The sequence below is a fragment of the Schistocerca piceifrons genome, chromosome 11 (genome assembly GCF_021461385.2).
Source record: "Schistocerca piceifrons isolate TAMUIC-IGC-003096 chromosome 11, iqSchPice1.1, whole genome shotgun sequence".
NCBI classification, from domain to species: domain Eukaryota; kingdom Metazoa; phylum Arthropoda; class Insecta; order Orthoptera; family Acrididae; genus Schistocerca; species Schistocerca piceifrons.
In genome coordinates this window covers 152,854,281-152,873,596 of record NC_060148.1, presented here as the reverse complement: position 1 = coordinate 152,873,596, position 19,316 = coordinate 152,854,281, and the positions used below count along the sequence as shown (strand labels likewise).

The 19,316-nt window shown below is 40.9% G+C and overlaps 1 protein-coding gene across 1 annotated transcript in view; it reads right to left on the bottom strand.

The window, feature by feature from the left end:
* Nucleotides 1-19,111, bottom strand: part of LOC124719838 (zinc finger protein 708-like) — a 109,695-nt gene extending 90,584 nt beyond the window's left edge. The window contains exons 1-3 of the mRNA XM_047245025.1: nt 18,936-19,111; nt 17,344-17,432; nt 438-500 (exon numbers count right to left, since the gene is read on the bottom strand). Coding sequence (XP_047100981.1) covers nt 438-500; nt 17,344-17,415 — 135 coding nt within the window. The 5' untranslated portion in view covers nt 17,416-17,432; nt 18,936-19,111. The remainder of the gene's footprint in view (nt 1-437; nt 501-17,343; nt 17,433-18,935) is intronic.
* Between the last annotated feature and the right edge of the window lie 205 nt (nt 19,112-19,316).

Genomic DNA, 19,316 nt, shown 5'->3' with positions numbered 1-19,316 from the left:
CGAATAAAAACATCCAATGCTGGAGTTCACATACACGGAACCATTAAGGGAACTACTCATTAAAACAGGAAATCATAGCTTGAGTCTTCAGACTTGGTACCAATTTTCATATAACTTCATCAATGCTATCTCATTTAATTTTTATTTGTACTTATAATGCAAAGAAGCAATTCTACAAACTCACAAGCTAAACTACTTCACCTGCTCAAAGATAATGTTTAAATCCATATGGGTAAAGTGTAACAAAATATTCTATTTTACCGGTTTCCTCGTTTCCAACCTGGAGCATACTGTAATACCGTCACCCTTGTTATCTTTACCCTAAAGCAAAAACAGGACTGCTAAAGTGAACACACACACAATTGATTACCATCTCATTATTTTCACCACAGCTCAACAAGATTACTTCCATGTAGTCATATAAATTCTAAAATTACCTCTTTATTCACACCCTCCTCCAACTCTTCTTTTACATTCATGCTGCATGGATAATCTTGCGCCTGTGGCAAAAATAACAAACTGTAATAAGTACTTTTAAGCAGTCACAGTCCTCCCATATTATATAAAATATATCACACAGATAAACCCCAACCATCACACTACTTTATAACTAAATAGTAGTTATTGTTAAGTGTTCTCTTTTGAGTTCAAAATTCTCAGTGATGAGTTCACTATGGTATAGTTCACTGGGAGGCAGCAAAAAATTGTAAGACTGATTTATGACAACGCCTTTGAAAATTCATTATGATCTTTCATTTCAGCCTTCTCCCTATGCTATTGTTTTCAATCATATTTTCTAGCTTCATTATCTACATATGAATATAATGGTAGTGTAATGAAGTAAAATAGCACAGCTACTACCTGAAACAATGACTTCAATGTTGTTCATAAAATCGATGTTGTTCATATCAAATTACAATACAGTTTACATCAACTGTGTGGGGGAGAAGAAACTGGACTGTCAAGTGCCACATCACTCATACTACTTTTATGATTAGAATAATAAAATGTCTAGAACAGTTACATCAAAACCTTGTTGCACTGATTGCTTATTTATGATAAAATTATTAAACGCACACACCCTACGTTGGCACACTACTTAATCTATTCTAACTTCATGAATTCCTTTTGGTGGGACAAGCACGTTTCAAACAGAACAAAAAGAGAGAGCAGGCTAAAGGCTACACCAGTCCTATTCTGTGGATCTGAACTATGGGTTTTACTTGCTGATCTCAAAAGAAGACAAAGTTCTGGAAAGATTATTTATGGAACAGCACCAGCATATCAACACTGAAAAACCCATAATGTCAAAGGAAGTGCTGGAATGAGAACAAATGAAACAGTGATAGCATAGGACGAAAATCATTAAACTGATATTGGAATCTGTTGAGGATGTTAGATAATTAGCAGCCAAAGAATAATTTTTTATTGGAAATCATTTTACTGATAGAAACAAAGTAGTCCACTTAACTTTCAGAAAGAGTATATCGACAAAATAATGAAGCAAAATGGTGTACGCAAAGAAGATGCCTTGAAGAGAGATGCTGGGCAGAAGATGGAAAGAATACAGCAACATGTTATTAACTGACCTTTGTATTAATTAACTGCCTACAATAATACTGATATACTAGTACAAATAATGATCATTATGATTTTATTATTATTACTATCTGAGGCATGGTGGGCTACCTCCTTGAATTCCCATCCTGCACCTGGTGATGTCACTTCTTTGGCTTGGAGCTCGGGGCACCATGGGGCACGATAAGAGCCACGCAGGGTACATCGACAGTATTTGCCATTCAGCCACAATTGACAGAATGGAGTGACTAGTAGCCCTTCAAAAGTTCTGCCAAGTTATTAATTACAGGCACAGGTGTTAATGAAAGACAGTACATTGGTGTGGTCTTGGCTATCTGTATTTGCTATTTGTGCTTCTCTGTGGAAGTCACATTATGCAACAAGCTTTCTCATCTGAAAAACTGCCCGATTTCAGTTGTGTTGCATGACTTAATACCTTGTGGCATTGCCTTGGAAGGGGTTAGGGTAGTGTCTAGCAACTAGACAAGCTTGTTATTGGTATTCAATTCCCCATGTTCAGCAGTGGATTCGATGATTTGGTAATCCTGAATACTGTTTTAAGTGTGACCATGTTTAGCCTTAGACCGAGTTTTTGATGAGAATCATCTGACGAGTCCATTGATCTACCCAACTATCGTGGCCGTGCAGTTGTATTAAGTGAGAATGACAGTGGAATTTAGATGCTCCTTAGTCTGCTCCAATTTTCTACTGTTGTGGCACACTTTGATTGTTTTGGACTTGGACTCAGGGCATGCTTATCATGCTGTGGCTGTTAACATTGCCTCTGTATATCAGCCTCAGGGAATTCACCACTGCCGGCTACCGATAGGCTGCCTTCACATTTTGATTTTTGGGGGCTTGTTGGGTCGAGTGCCTTTGTTGTACATACTGTCGAGCACTGTTAGAATGGTCACATGCTGATCATCTCTATGTGAATCACACGTCACATTCAGATGTCATCCAGACTTGTGAAAACATAGCCTGTTGGTAAGTAACAAGCACATTTGACGCTCAGAGACTGGAAAAAGCAAAAGTGTGTAAAACCATCAAGTGTTACTGAGATCTGAATGTTTTTCGTGTTCATTCACTGGCCATTTGTGAGGTGGAGAGTGAAAGAAATTTAGTCTCAGGGTGAGTTACTGCTTACCAGATTTAATTGTTGAAGTGTTTGTTATTTTAAAGTTGTCATGGAGTGAGCTTTTCTCACCTGTTATTTATTTACTGCTACAAGTAGGTTCTGACTACTAATTACTGGTTTTCCTTTTTAAAGGGTGTTCTTGAGCTGCTATGCATGCACATTCACATACTGAATCACTTAGGGATTTTCTACAGTATGCCTTAGAATTGTCACTGTGTCTGAAGCCAGTTATATCGATCTGTGCATGCTCATTCTCTTGTTAATTACTTAACTGCTCACTGGTGCAAGATTTGAAGAGACTTGCTCTGTCTGTCTGCCTGAAGGTAGCTCTAGAAATCAGTGCACCTGTTTACTTTATTAAATTATCTAGATGCACTTTGAGGTGTATTTTAAGAATTTCCTTTTTCTAAAGGTCCCGAGGCAGCTATAAATTGCTCTGTCTTCCAGTATAGCTATTCAGTTTTAACCTTTGAGATGAGTTATGCTTCTGTGTTGTATTAAAGAGCCATCTGTTTCCAGATAATTATTTGTTCATTTGTTGAAGCATTTTCTGATTTGCAGTTTCTGAAGATGGAAATTTTGAATCTAAAATCTAAGAACTGGTGTCAGACACAGCTTTAGTCGTTAACTATTGCCTTATTTAAATTGTCACTATACTAAGGTGTGCAATGTCTTAAATTTGAAAGTTCGGAGTGTTGCTTGTGATCCTGCTAATATATCTGACTTCAGTTATTTTTCTTAAATAAAAACATTTTAATAAACAATGGAGACTCATGCGAACCCCAACCCATCCAGTCCTTCCACTTAATTTCCCCTTTTCCTGCTGGATGTTTGGTTGGTAACAGAGTATGGTTATTTTCCTGGAAGTAAAGGGGGAAGGTGTCATACTGTCATTCACTACGAGGTGTGTGTTTGCAGGTATCCACTGCGGAACATGGGGTCCCACAACTGTCCCAGTTTGTCCTCATTGAAAAATCAACAATTTATCTACGAATTAAAAGTTTGTCAGCTTCCATGTAAGGGCGGTGTGCCCAACTTGTGGACGACCCCTTGGTGATTAGTACCAACTGCACCATGGAGGTATATGTTGCACTAGCTGCCTGAGCTCCGGCCATGACAATCTTGTGTCAGAATGTAGTGTGTTTAGAAAGTAGTCAGCCCCATCATACGCAAATACATATAATTCAGGCACAATTGATCCATTGGGATAATCACTTGTGTGGTACTGCACAATGTAATCTCTATTCTGAGCAGATTACATTAGCTCTGCAGTTACAGGGACAGCTGCCTTTATTTAGACAAATTAGGAGCAATAGGTGGTGAACAAGATTCTCCCACCGACATATAACTGCTGGAAGTAGTAGGAATGCTACGGACACCTTTAAGGACATCAGGAGAATTCATTTGGGAAATTACCATACCAAATATTGTTACTGCTGCAAGCTATAATGGAACTTTCAATGTAGAATTTAAAGACAGGTAAAATCCATCATATGGATCATAGTCAAATTTATGTTCCATGCTGACACTTTGGCCATCACTGACAATGTTGTTGTTCAGACGCTGTACCCCCTGTGTTAAGCCATGTTTTCAATCGAATTTTACATGAAAGTGCAACATCAAGGGAGTTGTAAAAATCAATTATTGGCCTGAAATTCTCACCTCATATTAAGAGGCTACTCAGGCATAAACATTTTTGGCTATTACAGTTTCCTCATGAACCTTTTCCTAGGTTCATAGATGAATGCATATGACCATTCCATACCTGGAATTACAAGTCACAGAGATACAAATACTCAATAATATATTGCAGAAAATGCGGCCACAGGACTATTCATGGATTACCTTCGCTAATAAATGCACATATTTTACTGAATTAGAGGCTTTGGTGTCCGCTATTGAAGTCTGAGTTTCGCAGGCCAGCAGTGATGGGGGTTTAAGTGTCATTATCAGGATGGGGATTGAGATTCCAAGCAATTTAAAAGGGGACCACCCATAAGGAAAAAGTGTAGGATGTGTTTCCAGTGTAACAAAGAGGGGCATTTTGTATGGCGATGTCTGGTTACATGGAAGGAGAATCAAACAGCCGACATCACACAGAATGGAAGAGGCACGGTAGTGTTCTACTGCCTAAGGGCTGGATCTGTGCCAAGTCCGAGGTACGGGAACCCCTGCCTTATTTTTGGGTACAACTTAACCAGGAACGAACGTGCACCCTCCTCAACTCTGGTATGTCAGTTTCTCATTTAGATTATCTGTGGCATTTGAAGTTCCGCCATACCTGTCAATTGCCTTGTTTGCATCCGTCCTCACAATGTTGAGCTCTCACTGGGCACATGTTGCCTCTGGTTGGCAAAACTGAGTATTGGAAAATTTTCTTGGCCGGTGAAGTGGATAGTAACTAAAAATCTTTCAGTGAACTTAATTTTGCAGTGTGTTTTTGTAAGTGGTAGTGGGTTTGTGCTAGTTTGTCAAGGCAGGGTTGTTTATTTTAAATTTAACCCAGCTGAAACATTCACATTGAGCTCCTGTCAGGTTGCCACAGGAATTCATAGTGTGTTACCGCAATGTTTGCCATTTCAGCTCAGTCACCTTCATCCAGTAGAGGTGATGCTGGTACTGGAAGTTTTTGATCGGTTACCACAGATGTTAACTAACAGATTGGACATCACCGATAAAATCCAGTACAAGATTTGCCTTACAAATGACATTCCAGAGAGGTTTTCTCCATCAAGGATGATATGTATGTGTATATGTATATGTATATGTCAGCTTTCAGACAACACCACATACAAAGTTTGCCAAGGTAACCCCATTCCCGATGTCCAGGCGGAGCTTCAAGGAATCCTCAGAACCTTAGGCCTCCTGCAAAACCTTTCACCTGACTCCATCAACCTCCTGACCCCACCGACACCCCGCACCCCTACCTTCTACCTTCTTCCTAAAATCCACAAACCCAATCATCCCGGCCGCCCCATTGTAGCTGGTTACCAAGCCCCCACAGAACGCATCTCTGCCTACGTAGATCAACACCTTCAACCCATTACATGCAGTCTCCCATCCTTCATCAAGGACACCAACCACTTCCTTGAACGCCTGGAATCCTTACCCAATCTGTTACCCCCGGAAACCATCCTTGTAACCATTGATGCCACGTCCTTATACACAAATATTCCGCACGTCCAGGGCCTCGCTGCGATGGAGCATTTTCTTTCACGCCGATCACCTGCCACCCTACCTAAAACCTCTTTCCTCATCACCTTAGCCAACTTCATCCTGACCCACAACTTCTTCACTTTTGAGGGCCAGACATACCAACAATTAAAGGGAACAGCCATGGGCACCAGGATGGCCCCCTCGTACGCCAACCTATTCATGGGTCGCTTAGAGGAAGCCTTCTTGGTTACCCAAGTCTGCCAACCCAAAGTTTGGTACAGATTTATTGATGACATCTTCATGATCTGGACTCACAGTGAAGAAGAACTCCAGAACTTCCTCTCCAACCTCAACTCCTTTAGTTCCATCAGTTTCACCTGGTCCTACTCCAAATCCCATGCCACTTTCCTTGACGTTGACCTCCACCTGTCCAATGGCCAACTTCACACGTCCGTCCACATCAAACCCACCAACAAGCAACAGTACCTCCATTATGACAGCTGCCACCCATTCCACATCAAACGGTCCCTTCCCTACAGCCTAGGTCTTCGTGGCAAACGAATCTGCTCCAGTCCGGAATCCCTGAATCATTACACCAACAACCTGAAAACAGCTTTCGCATCCCGCAACTACCCTCCCGACCTGGTACAGAAGCAAATAACCAGAGCCACTTCCTCGTCCCCTCAAACCCAGAATCCCCCACAGAAGAACCACAAAAGTGCCCCACTTGTGACAGGATACTGTCCGGGACTGGACCAGACTCTGAATGTGGCTCTCCAGCAGGGATACGACTTCCTCAAATCCTGCCCTGAAATGAGATCCATCCTTCATGAAATCCTCCCCACTCCGCCAAGAGTGTCTTTCCGCCGTCCACCTAACCTTCGTAACCTGTTAGTTCATCCCTATGAAATCCCCAAACCACCTTCCCTACCCTCTGGCTCCTATCCTTGTAACCGCCCCCGATGCAAAACCTGTCCCATGCACCCTCCCACCACCACCTACTCCAGTCCTGTAACCCGGAAGGTGTACACGATCAGAGGCAGAGCCACGTGTGAAAGTACCCACGTGATTTACCAACTGACCTGCCTACACTGTGATGCATTCTACGTGGGAATGACCAGCAACAAACTGTCCATTCGCATGAATGGACACAGGCAGACAGTGTTTGTTGGTAATGAGGATCACCCTGTGGCTAAACATGCCTTGGTGCACAGCCAGCACATCTTGGCACAGTGTTACACCATCCGGGTTATCTGGATACTTCCCACCAACACCAACCTATCCGAACTCCGGAGATGGGAACTTGCCCTTCAGTATATCCTCTCTTCTCGTCATCCGCCAGGCCTCAATCTCCGCTAATTTCAAGTTGCCGCCACTCACACCTCACCTGTCTTTCAACAACTTCTTTGCCTCTACACTTCTGCCTCGACTGACATCTCTGCCCAAACTCTTTGTCTTTAAATATGTCTGCTTGTGTCTGTATGTGTGGATGGATATGTGCGTGTGTGCGAGTGTATACCTGTCCTTTTTTCCCCCTAAGGTAAGTCTTTCCACTCCCGGGATTGGAATGACTCCTTACCCTCTCCCTTAAAACCCACTTCCTTTCGTCTTCCCCTCTCCTTCCCTCTTTCCTGATGAGGCAACAGTTTGTTGCGAAAGCTTGAATTTTGTGTGTGTGTTTGTGTTTGTTTGTGTGTCTATCGACCTGCCAGCGCTTTTGTTCGGTAAGTCACCTCATCTTTGTTTTTGTATATGTACTTTGATTAATAATGTGTTGTTCAATGCGGTCATCAGGACCTCAACTTCAGCCTATGCTTCTACCATATTCTCAGTATCTATGGGCAGCAGTGGGGTGTTTCATCCTGTTGTGGGTTATTGTGCAGTTAATGAGAACGTAGTTTTGGAATCTGTGCCACTTCCCAATCTGCATAATTCTTTTACTTGGTTCAGTCAGGCTCAGTAGTTTGCTGTCCTGGATCTCAATCTCGCATATTATCAGATCATGTTAACAGAGGATTCCAAGTATATTACTGCCTGCTGTACAGATTGAAACCACCACAATTTTAACAGGGTGCCCTTTGGTTTTTCAACGGGAGTTACCATTATGTCTTGCCTCCTAGATTGTGTTTTTGGTGATTTCACATTCGAGTGTGTCTCTAATTACCTAGATGGCATGGTTGTTTACAGTTCTAGTCTGTCTGAAAACCTGCAACATCTTGAGGCAGTTCTGGTTTACCAGAGGGAGGTGGGACTTACTGTGAAACCATCTGAAATGACACTGGCACATAAGTTTCATCCTTGGGACATCTTAGTTTCACTGATTGGATCGAAATTGACCAGGAGCATACTAGTGATTTGCGAAAATTTCCAGCTCCTAGAAATAAGAAAGGTGTGGCACGGTTCATAGGTATGACAAATTTTTTTCGAAAGTCTGTGCCGAATTTTATTAAATTAGTGGGGTGCCTTAACGATTTAAGAAATTTCATATGGGATGAAAGTCATCCAGAATCTTCTGAAGCCATTAAGGTGGTGCTTAGTAACCCACTAGTATTAGACATACCAAATTTTGAGGTCGTGTTCTTCTTGCAGACAGACACCTAATTCTTCTGGAGTAGAAAGTGGTAGCTGTCCTCCTGCAGGAACGGAATGGTGGGGGAGGTGTTGCATGTTGATGCCCTATAGCAATGCACCTTGGGAACTTTCACCTGCGGGGATGAAATATTCTATGTATGAATGGGAAGCTTTGGCGGTTATGTTTGCCCTTAAGAAATTCAGATTTTATTTTGAACACCAGGAATTTTGTTTAGAGACTGACAATCAAGCTCTTAGTTAGGTTTTGGCTCATTATTTTCCTAATACCGTCTTAGGTATTTATAAAACTGTTGTCAAGATCAGACGACACATCACCTGGTCCTCCCTGTATAAGCAAGCCTGGAGGTTGGTGGGGTCAAAATCACTCAACATGTCACCTGGTCCTCCCTGAATAAGGCTGTCCAGAGGTTGGTGGAGGAGTGTGAGAGCAGTAAGGGAGCTGAGCCCAACTTGAATTCCCTCAAGTGGCTTTTAGAGTCTACCCGTTAGGAATGTCTGATGAATTAACTTTGTATGGATTATATAGGTCCACTTCATCAAGTGTGTGTGTGTGTATTAGGCACCTACTAGTTATGATCATGGATGACTTTTCTCATTTTTTTGACACATTCCGAGCAGAGAAATGACCATCCTGGCAGCTGGCCAGCGTTTGTTATGAATTTTTTCAGTTTCCAGGCCACCGAGGATGCTCGATAGCTTCTGTTTCCCAGCTATTTGTGAGGTTCTGCTTTGACAATGGAATTAAAGATGTGACCACAAATCCTTTTACCAGCATACTTTGCTGACCAGGTGAACTGCAAGTTGAAGGCTGTGCTTATCTTTCACAACAAGGCTTAGACAACGGGGCTCAATTTTATCTTTAACACTGCACAACCCAAGTCCCTGGAGGCTGCTCCAGTATCCCTTATGTTAGCACATCCAGTCAATTTTCCTCTTGTCAACCTGTAGTCAATCAATGATTTGCTTCAAGAACAAGTCACCCTAGCAGTAACACAGCACAACTGGAGCCAGGCTAGACATAATACCAAAATTGCCTGTCACAGGTTATCCATCTGTTACAGTCAGGGGCTAAATGGTTCATTGGAAAGGCTGGGGACACAGTGTTAGTCCGAAAACCTAATATTGCTGAAAAGGGGGAGTTAGGGTTCGATAGCAAGCTAGCTTCTCAGTTGTTGGGACGCTGTTAGATTGTCAGGGTGGTGAGCTCGGCAAACCTATTGGTTCTGAATTTATAGATGAGTAAAGCCTCACACATGCACATTATTCATATCAAGGAGAGGCACATGTAAAGGGCTCCTTAATGGTGGGGAAGGGGGATTTTGGTTTGGTGGAGGAGGCTGAACCACGGTGGGCTCCCTCTTCGAATTCGAGCCCCATGTCCCTGGCAGATGTCACTTCTCACAGCTCAGAGCTTGTGGCACCAGTGGGCATTGTGGAGCAACAATGGGTGTAGAGGAACAGCAGTGGATCTCACGGGCAGTCTGTGTCTTGAAGCTGGACTGGAGGGTGAGTCATGCAGGGCTCGTGGGCAGCATGTACTGTTTAGCTGAAATTCATGTGGCAGTATCATTATACCATCACAATCATTACAATAAAACAATCTTCTTTCAATCATGGTAACTGCCATAGGCTGATCAGCTCAAGATTATCATCACTCATCTAAAAGCTGGCATGTACACCTCTGGCACAGAACACAGTAGGGAGACATAGTGGCACGGAAGCAATAAGGCCTTCATAGATCACAGGAGGAAGTTGGAACCATATTTATACAATTAGGTCACCTCATTCCCATTAATTCTGGAGGGGGGAATGATCTCTGACGTTATGTTAAATCACATACCAGATCTGTTCGGCCAGGTTCAGGGCTGGCGAGTTGGGTGGCCAACACATCAATTGGAACTCACCACTGTGTTCCTGAAACCACTCTATCACACACTTATGGCCTTGTGAAATGGTGCATTGTTTTCATGAAAAATGCCACTGCCAGTGGGAAACATGATCGTCACGAAGGAGTGGACCTAACATGAACCATGGACTGTGGCACTGGTAGCGAGGCTTGCGTGCCTCAGCGATACAGATAGTCGTTCCGTAGGTGCAACCCCAATGGAGGGGTATCTGTTGTGGGGCCAGACAAACATGTGGTCCCTTAAGAGGGGCAGCAGTCTTTTCAGTAGTTGCAGGGGCGACAGTCAGGATGAATGACTGATCTGGTCTTCTAACATTAACCAAAACAGCCTTGCTGTGCTGGTACTGTAAACGGATGAAAGCAAGGGGAAACAATAGCCGTAATTTTTCACGAGGGGATGCAACTTTACTGTCCATTAAATGATGATGGTGTCCTCTTCGGGTAAAATATTCCGGAAGTCAAATAGTCCCCCATTCAGATCTCCAGGGTGACATCGTTATCAGGAGACAGAAAACTTACGTTCTACAAATTGGAACATGGAATGTCAGACCCTTTAATCAGGCAGGCAGGTTAGAAAATTTAAAAAGGGAAATGGGTAGGGTAAAGACAAATATGGTGGGAATTGGTTAAGTTTGATGGTATGAGGAATAAGACTTCTGGTCAGATTAATACAGGATTATAAATACAAAATCATATAGGGGCAATGGAGGACTGGGTTTAAAAATGAATAAAAAACAGGAGTGCGGGTAAGATACTATGAACAGCATAGTGAATGCAGTAATCTAGCCAAGATAGACACAAAGCCCACACTTACCACAGTAGAACAAGTTCATATGCCAACCTGGTCCCTAGATGATGAAGAGATTAAAGAAATGTATGATGAGATAAAAGAAATTATTCAGATAATGAAGGGAGACAAAAATTTAATAGACATAGGGGATTGGAATTCAATAGCAGGAAAAGGGAGAGAAGGAAAAGTAGGAGGTGAATATGGAATGTGGGTAAGGAATGAAAGAGGAAGCCGTCTGGTAGAATTTTGCACAGAGCACAACTTCATCATACACTATGTGCTCAAAAGCATCGGGCCACCCCCAAAAACTTACTTTTTCATATTTGGTGCATTGTGCTGCCACCTTCTCCATATCAGAGACCTCAGTAGTCATTATACATCGTGAGACAGCAAAATGGGGTGCTCTGCGGAGCTCATTGACTTTGAATGTGGTCAGGTGTTAGGGTGACATATGTCTGTATGCAAGCTTTCCACACTCCTGAACATTCCTACGTCCACTGTTTCTGATGAGATAGTGAAGTGGAAACATGAAGGGACACATGCAGCACAAAAGCATACAGGCCAATCTTGTCTGCTGACTGAAAGATACTGCCGACATTTGGAGAAGGCTGTAATGTGTAATAGGCAGATATCTATCCAGACCTGAAAGAACTGCAAAAAGGTAGGAATTGTAAGAGAAAGTGGATAAAGTGAAAGGATCAGAGATTGTAGAGTGTTTCAGAAAGCACTAGGGAACCATTGACAAGGACATGGGTAAGAGATACAGCAGAAGAGGAATGGTAGCTTTGAGAGATTACTAGTGAAAGTAGCAGAGGATCAAATAGGTAAAAAGACGAGGCTAGTAGAAATCCTTGGGTAACAGAGGAGATACTGAATTTAATAGATGAATGGTGAAAATATAAAAATGCAGTAAATGAAGCAGGCTAAAAGGAATAAAAACGTCTCAAAAATGAGATCAACAGGAAGTGCAAAATGGCTCAGCAGGGATGGTAACAGGACAAATTTAAGGAAGTAGAGGCATATATGACTAGGGGTAAGACAGACACTGCCTACTGGAATACTGAAGAGACCTATAGAAGGTCTATACAAGGCCGATGCACTTGCGGGCAATATTTTGAAATTGGAAGAGAACGTAGATGAGGATGAAATGGGAGATACGATACTGCGTGAAGAATTTGACAGTGCTGAAAGACATAAGTTGAAACAAGGCCCTGGGAGGAGACAACATCCATTAAAACTACTGATAGCCTTGGGACAGCCAGCCTTGAAAAAACTCTGCCATCTGGTCAGAAAAATGTATGAGACAGGAAAAATACCCCCAGACTTCAAGAAGAATATAATAATTGCAATCCCAAAGAAAACAAATGTTGACAGGCGTGAAAATTACCGATCTATCAGTTTAATAAGTCATGGCTGTAGAATACTAACATGAATTCTTTACAGCTGAATGGAAAAACTGGTAGGTACCGACCTCAGGGAAGATTAGTTTTGATTCCGTAGAAACGTTGGAACACGTGAGGCAATACTGCCCCTATGATTTATCTTAGATGATAGATGAAGGAAAGGCAAACCTACATTTCTAGTATTTGTAAACTTAAAGAAAGCTTTCGACAATGTTGACTGGCATACTCTCTTTCAATTCTGAAGGTGGCAGTCGTCAAATTCAGGGAGTGAAAGGCTATTTACAATTTGTACAGAAACCAGATGGCAGTTATAAAAATGGAGGAGCGAAAGGGAAGCAGTGGTTGGGAAGGGAGTGAGACAGGGTTTTAGCCTATCCCTGATATCGCTCAGTCTGCATATTGAGCAAGCAATAAAGGGAACAAATGAAAAATTTTGAGTAGGAATTAAAATCCAGGGAGGAGAAATAAAAACTTTGAGGTTAGCTAATGACATTGTAATTCTGTCGGAGACAGTAAAGGGCCTGGAAGATCAGTTGAACAGAATGGACAGCGCATTCAAAGAGGGATATAAGACGAACATCAACAAAAGCAAAACAAGGATAATGGAATGTAGTCGAATTAAATTGGGTGATGATGACAGAATTACATTATGAAATAAGACAATTAAGGTAATAGATAAGTTTTGCTATTTGGGGAGCAAAATAACTGACGAAGGTTGAAGTAGAGAGAATATAAAATGTAGTCTGGCAGTGCCAAGGACAGCATTTCTGAAGAAGAGAAATTTGTTCACATTGAGTATACATTTAAGTGTCAGGAAGTCTTTTCTGAAAGTATTTGCATTGAGTGTATCCATGTATGGAAGTGAAACATGGACAATAAATAGTTTAGACGAGAAGAGAACAGAAGCTTTTGAAATGTGGTGCTACAGAAGAATGCTGAAGATTAGATGGGTAGATAATATGACTAATGAGGAGATACTGAATAGAATTGGGGAGAAGAGGAATTTGTGGCACAACTTAACTATAGGGTGGGGAACAAAATGTGTTACCAATTGTTTCTTTTACAATTTACGCCGCACATTAGATACTCCACTGGGATCTCTACAGCAGTACCAGCAGAGCTTGGAAAAACAAATGAGTTACGAAATGACGTGTAATTCATGATACTGCCACTAGGAGACTAGTAACCAGCAATGGCTGACAATGGAAGACTGACGACACAGCAACGATTGGCAATTGTGTTACTTTTCCATGAAACAAAAAGCCTTGTTGTGACTCAGAGGCGTTTTCGACAACAGTTTAACACACGATGGGTCCCTTGCAAGAAGACCATTCACAGGTTGTACGATAAATTTGTACAGGAAGGATCAGCACTGGATCCGAAGTGACCTTGGCCTAAGCCTGTTTGTTCGCCGGAGAATATTTAAGCAGTATGAGTAGCTGTACAGAGAAGTCCCGGGAAATTGTGTAGAAAGGCAGCAGTGCAACTGGGAATATCCAGTTGCTCCATTCAGTGCATTCTTAAAAGTGGCCTCCAAATGTACCCATACAAGATGACCTGTGCACAGAAGCTCACTGAAGAACACATGCAACAGAGACTACTGTTTGCTCAGTGTGTGGAGGATAGGGAAGGAACTCTCAACAACGTTTGGTTTTCATATGAGGCGCATTTTCATTTAGATGGTGTGGTTAACAAACAAAATGTACACTTTTGGGCCACTGAAAACCTGCAAGTGCTTCATGAACGACATTATGCTCCGAGGATTACAGCGTGGGCAGCAATTTCCAGTCACGGACTTACTGGACCCTTTTTCTTTGAAGAAACTGAACAGCGAACATTATTTGAGCATGCTTCGCAATAGATTCATTCCACAGCTTCTTGCTACTGCCTTGCCCTTCAACACACAGTGATTCATGCAAGATGGAGCAAGGCCACATACTGCAAACACTGTGTTGGAGTTTTTACACGAGCATTTCGACATGCGGATCATTTCACTCAGGTTTCCAGGTCGCTTCAATGACGGACAAAATTGGCCCCTCAATAGTCCAGACCTCAATCCATGTGACTTTTCTTTGGGGGTACCTAAGGGAAAAAATTTCCTGAAACGTCCATGTGATTTAACGGGGCTCAGAAGACTTATTCTTTACGCTTTCAGTGAAATTAGGGAAGACATGTGCCATAGGGTACTCACTAACTTCAGCCTTTCTTTGAAGAAAGTTAGGAAACGAAATGGTGGACATATTGAGCATGTACTGAGTTAGAACAAATCTCCATGGACAGCTCTTCATTGTAGTATATGTTCCTTTCAGATTGTATTGACAATAAAAAACAAAATGGTAACACATTTCGTGTGCCACCCTATAGAAGAAGGGACTGGTTGGTAGGACAGGTTCTGAGCCATCAATGGATCATCGATTTAGTATTGGAGGGAAGGGTGGAGGGTGAAAATCAGAGGGAGACCAAGACATGAATACACTAAACAGATTCAGGAGGATGTGGGTTGCAGTGGTTACTCAGGGATGAAGAAGCTTGCACAGGATATAGAGTAGCATGGAGAGCTGCATCAATCCAGTCTTGTCACTGAAGAGCACAACAACAACAACAGAAGGGGTGGATGTGCTTTGCAACCAGTTTACAATACTTCTTTTGTGACACAGTGCCTCACACGAGCTCCGCTGTACAGTCTGACGCCTTTGATTCATTCTTATTGATCATCCTCAATACTGACCTGGTTTGAGCCAATGAATTTTCAACTGTTTGCAAAACTTAAAGAACACCTTCAGGGACTCAACTTTGATAGTGATTAACTAGTATGAGCGTAGGTGAGGCTGTGGGTCTGCCAACGAAGTCAAGCATTCTACAGTGACGACACCAACAACCTGGTGTCTCACTGGGAGAAAGGTGTTCAGTGCCACGGTGACTATGTTTGAAATAAATATACAAACACGAAGAATAAATATGTTAAATATTAAGTCTGTTTTAATTAAAATGCTTCAATAATTTCCGAATAGAAATTGTGTGCCATTACTTTCCAGCATGTGCTCATGCCCAAAATATACACCAATTAAAAATTAACATTTAATTAATTTGGCAAAGAAGGTGGCTTTCAACTGATACAAAGTTAAGGTCATAGGGAAGTTCAGTTCATCAACTAACACAGCACACAGAGTATGAGAAGACTTCTTGTAGGTAGAAAGTTACATTATGGGCACCATTTGGATGTTTTGGTTAACATTAGGCTGTGCTACTGATCAATTTGTTACCATATCCTTTACTTGGCTTTCACATTTCTAGACTTTGTCAGCTCACAGCCACACTGCCACTTTTGAACATAGGCTAAGCCTTGAGATGCACTATGAATCAGACTCCCACTACAACCAATGTTACAAGGGGGGAGTGGGTCTAGAACCACATTTTAACCTTGTAGCCTTTGAATAGTTCTCCAGTTTAGGTCCAAAGTCAATGGATCTTCAAACTGCTTTTCGTTTACATGATGTGTGTTGTGCATACATATCATCCTCAATGCCAAACCATCATTACATCAGGGGTCAAAGCCAAAGCCTGAACTGTGTTGGGTCTAACCACTCTTTTACTGTATTTAATAAAATTTAGTATATTTATTTTCCTATCATTTCCTCACAGTGATTGTTTAGGATTACTGTTGTGATAATGCTTGTCAAAAGAATTGCAGGCTGTTCACATAGTTTGTATAATCTATAATGATGTACTCAAATATATTCAAATGCAAATGCTGCATTAATGCTATCCCAGTACTTATGTAGTTGCACTCAAGATGGATGTTGAAACAGATTTTTTCAGCACAGATAGTTCACAAGTAGTTTGCATGATTGTGTCAGTGCGCTCAATTCTCATTTGCAGGATAAAAATACTAGTGGCACCAAGTGAATTTGTTTGCTGCTGATAGGTGAATACCCTACAACCAGTTGCACTACATCAGATTTCAAGTGACATGCGTATGTAAGATTATTTACACCAGTAACTGTAACATTGTGACAGTTTCACAAACAATATGCGTAACAATGTGCAGCAAATGCAGAAAGTGGTTATGAACAAACCTGTCAATATTTGATGTGTAGCCCCATGGCTTCATCAAAACTTTGCTGCCAACATACAAATTCATTCTGCTGTGTAACAATTTATGCTTCCAATGTGATATTTGTCTGAAATTTAACTTTACTGCTGAGAGTCCTACTTACATATGGTTCAATATTCAAAGTAAACAAAATATACTTCTCAGATTAATGACCATGCGAGTGTCACTTCAAAATTATTTATAAATAATTTATTTCACATTATCAGTAAATAAATTACAATTCTCATTCCATACCATGATACACTGCAATAATGCATTAACTGCAGCCGTACCATTTATAAATTTAATGGCACTGCTAAGGTTCACTACAGTCATAATCATTCTTAAGTTGCATATTAAGCTTGTCATTCAAAAGAAGTGTATGAGCAGAATATACCCACTTTATGGCAACCAGTTTATCAGTATAATTGGGTTGTGCATTAAAAAAGTTTTCCATGTTTACTAAACATTAAATTGAAACTCTGGCTAAATTCTATGTGAGGTTTAATACAAGGCTTATTTCAATGCACTGTGTAAAATGTCATATTTAATACAATAAGTTCATGAGTTTAGTAAACCGAATTATTCATGTTTCCAGCTGTATGACATCAATTGTATGTATTCACGCGTCACACTGCACACAGAAATTAATGAAACCCTGTTAAGAAATACAAGTAAGCCACTTACTATGAAGTGTAACTCAGTTTGTACTTCATCAGTTTCCTCTTTTTTTATCCACTTACTTAGCTCCTGGTCCATCGTTTCAGTTCTACAGTCTGAAAAGAAAAAGCAATCAGATAAGAAAAGTTTTGATATAAATGCATTCACATTTTGCAGGTCATGAAGAGTGAGAACAATCATAAAATAACATGCAATGGAAACCGAGCATTTAAAGTTGCTACTGCTTCTTTGTAACACTGGCTCATGGATACCTTCCTGTTGTGACAATTATGGAAGATGTGTAATTTTGTGTACATGCATTAACTTCAGCATTACAAACAATCACAGCAGTCAATAGATTGCAGCGAAATTACTCAATAACATCAAATATTTCATTCAATACTTGGTTCATTGTGTTAATTTCAGTGTGATAGGGACATGAAGAAAATCCGGACATATGGATTGTTTATAAGTGAATATGCATTTTCAACATAGGCATTACCTTGAAACTTACTTCATCTGTATTCATTCACGGATGTATGCCCAATTTACAGGAAGCGTCATCATTTTAGAATCTTTACCTGCTATTAAAGGAAACCAATACCTGCACTGTAGACTGCACATTGCAATGCGGAAGTTCTCATTCTTGATTACCATTAAGATTAAACATTGGTTAGCATTTTCTAACAAAACTGATTTACTGAAACGACTTCATACTAACTGTAAATATGATGAATGATCTATTGAGTTCTGATGACATGTAATGCTTTACGTTAGGCAGATTATAGTTAATCTGTACCTTGTATCTCGCCAGTTCGTAAATGATGTTGCAGTACTCTTATACAGAACTCCATTAAAACCCACACACTACAACAAACTGGTATTTACATATGATTACACGAATACTAACGACACGAATAATCAAAGCACAGTGAAAACTAACAAAATGCAACAGAATTGCAGCATTTCCTTCCATGCGAACATACTCAAACCATGAAATGATGTAGTAACTGTGGGCACTTTAAAAAATGCTTACGTTAGCCCTAAAATCTGGAGCCGCTATATGTCTACATCACATCACAGGAAATTATCATCGCAATCATTATTACTGCTAAGTAAGTCAAAATAACCGTACTAACATGGACAACCTTTGAATTTCACTGTCCGCCTTTTCTCGTTAGCCACGAAGTATATGAGGAGATTACTTCGTAGACAAACTGCTCCTGACAGCACGTCACACACTCAGCCGTTTCTTTTACGAAGATACACGTAGCGATTTTACCGGTCAGACCAAAAACAAGCACTAACAACTCAGGTATTTAGTAGTTATGAACATAACCTGAAAAATTACAACATTCACACACCGTCACCAAGCACACTATAGGTGATGTGATCACAATTAAATACAGAATAAAATCTCATCCTTATGTAACCATTAAAAATTAAAACATACGAAAGACAGCAGCCTCAAACAGCAGTCATCACAAGATATTCGCGAACTATTACACTCATCAAACTCAACTGTTACTGTGATAGAAATTAAGTACCATGTTAATTTACTTGCGAAACACATTTCTTCACTTATTCTTATTTGCAGTTTATTAACGCTTATAAATTACCTGGAGAATGTCACACACAAATTTCCACAACACCATGAGGTTGCTGCTGACTACACGGTACACGAAGGATGACAGTATCGCATCGCAGAACCAGCAGATGCATTCAAAACCAGCGTTAGTGATGGGCTAAACTGCGATTTTCCGATATCAGCGATTTCTGTGAATGCTACTTTTCAGTATCTGTTATTCTTAACTGTAATTGTCGCAGTTAAGAGTCGCAGTTAAGGAACATAGGTCGTGTATCCCTCCGCCACTGCTACTTCTGCGATTTCTGCTACTTCTGCGATTTCTGTGACTCCTGCGATTTCTGCGACTTAACCACCGTATGAAAGAGTTACATCTGTCAACACAGAAAATTGCATCGCAACAAACCTGTCATTG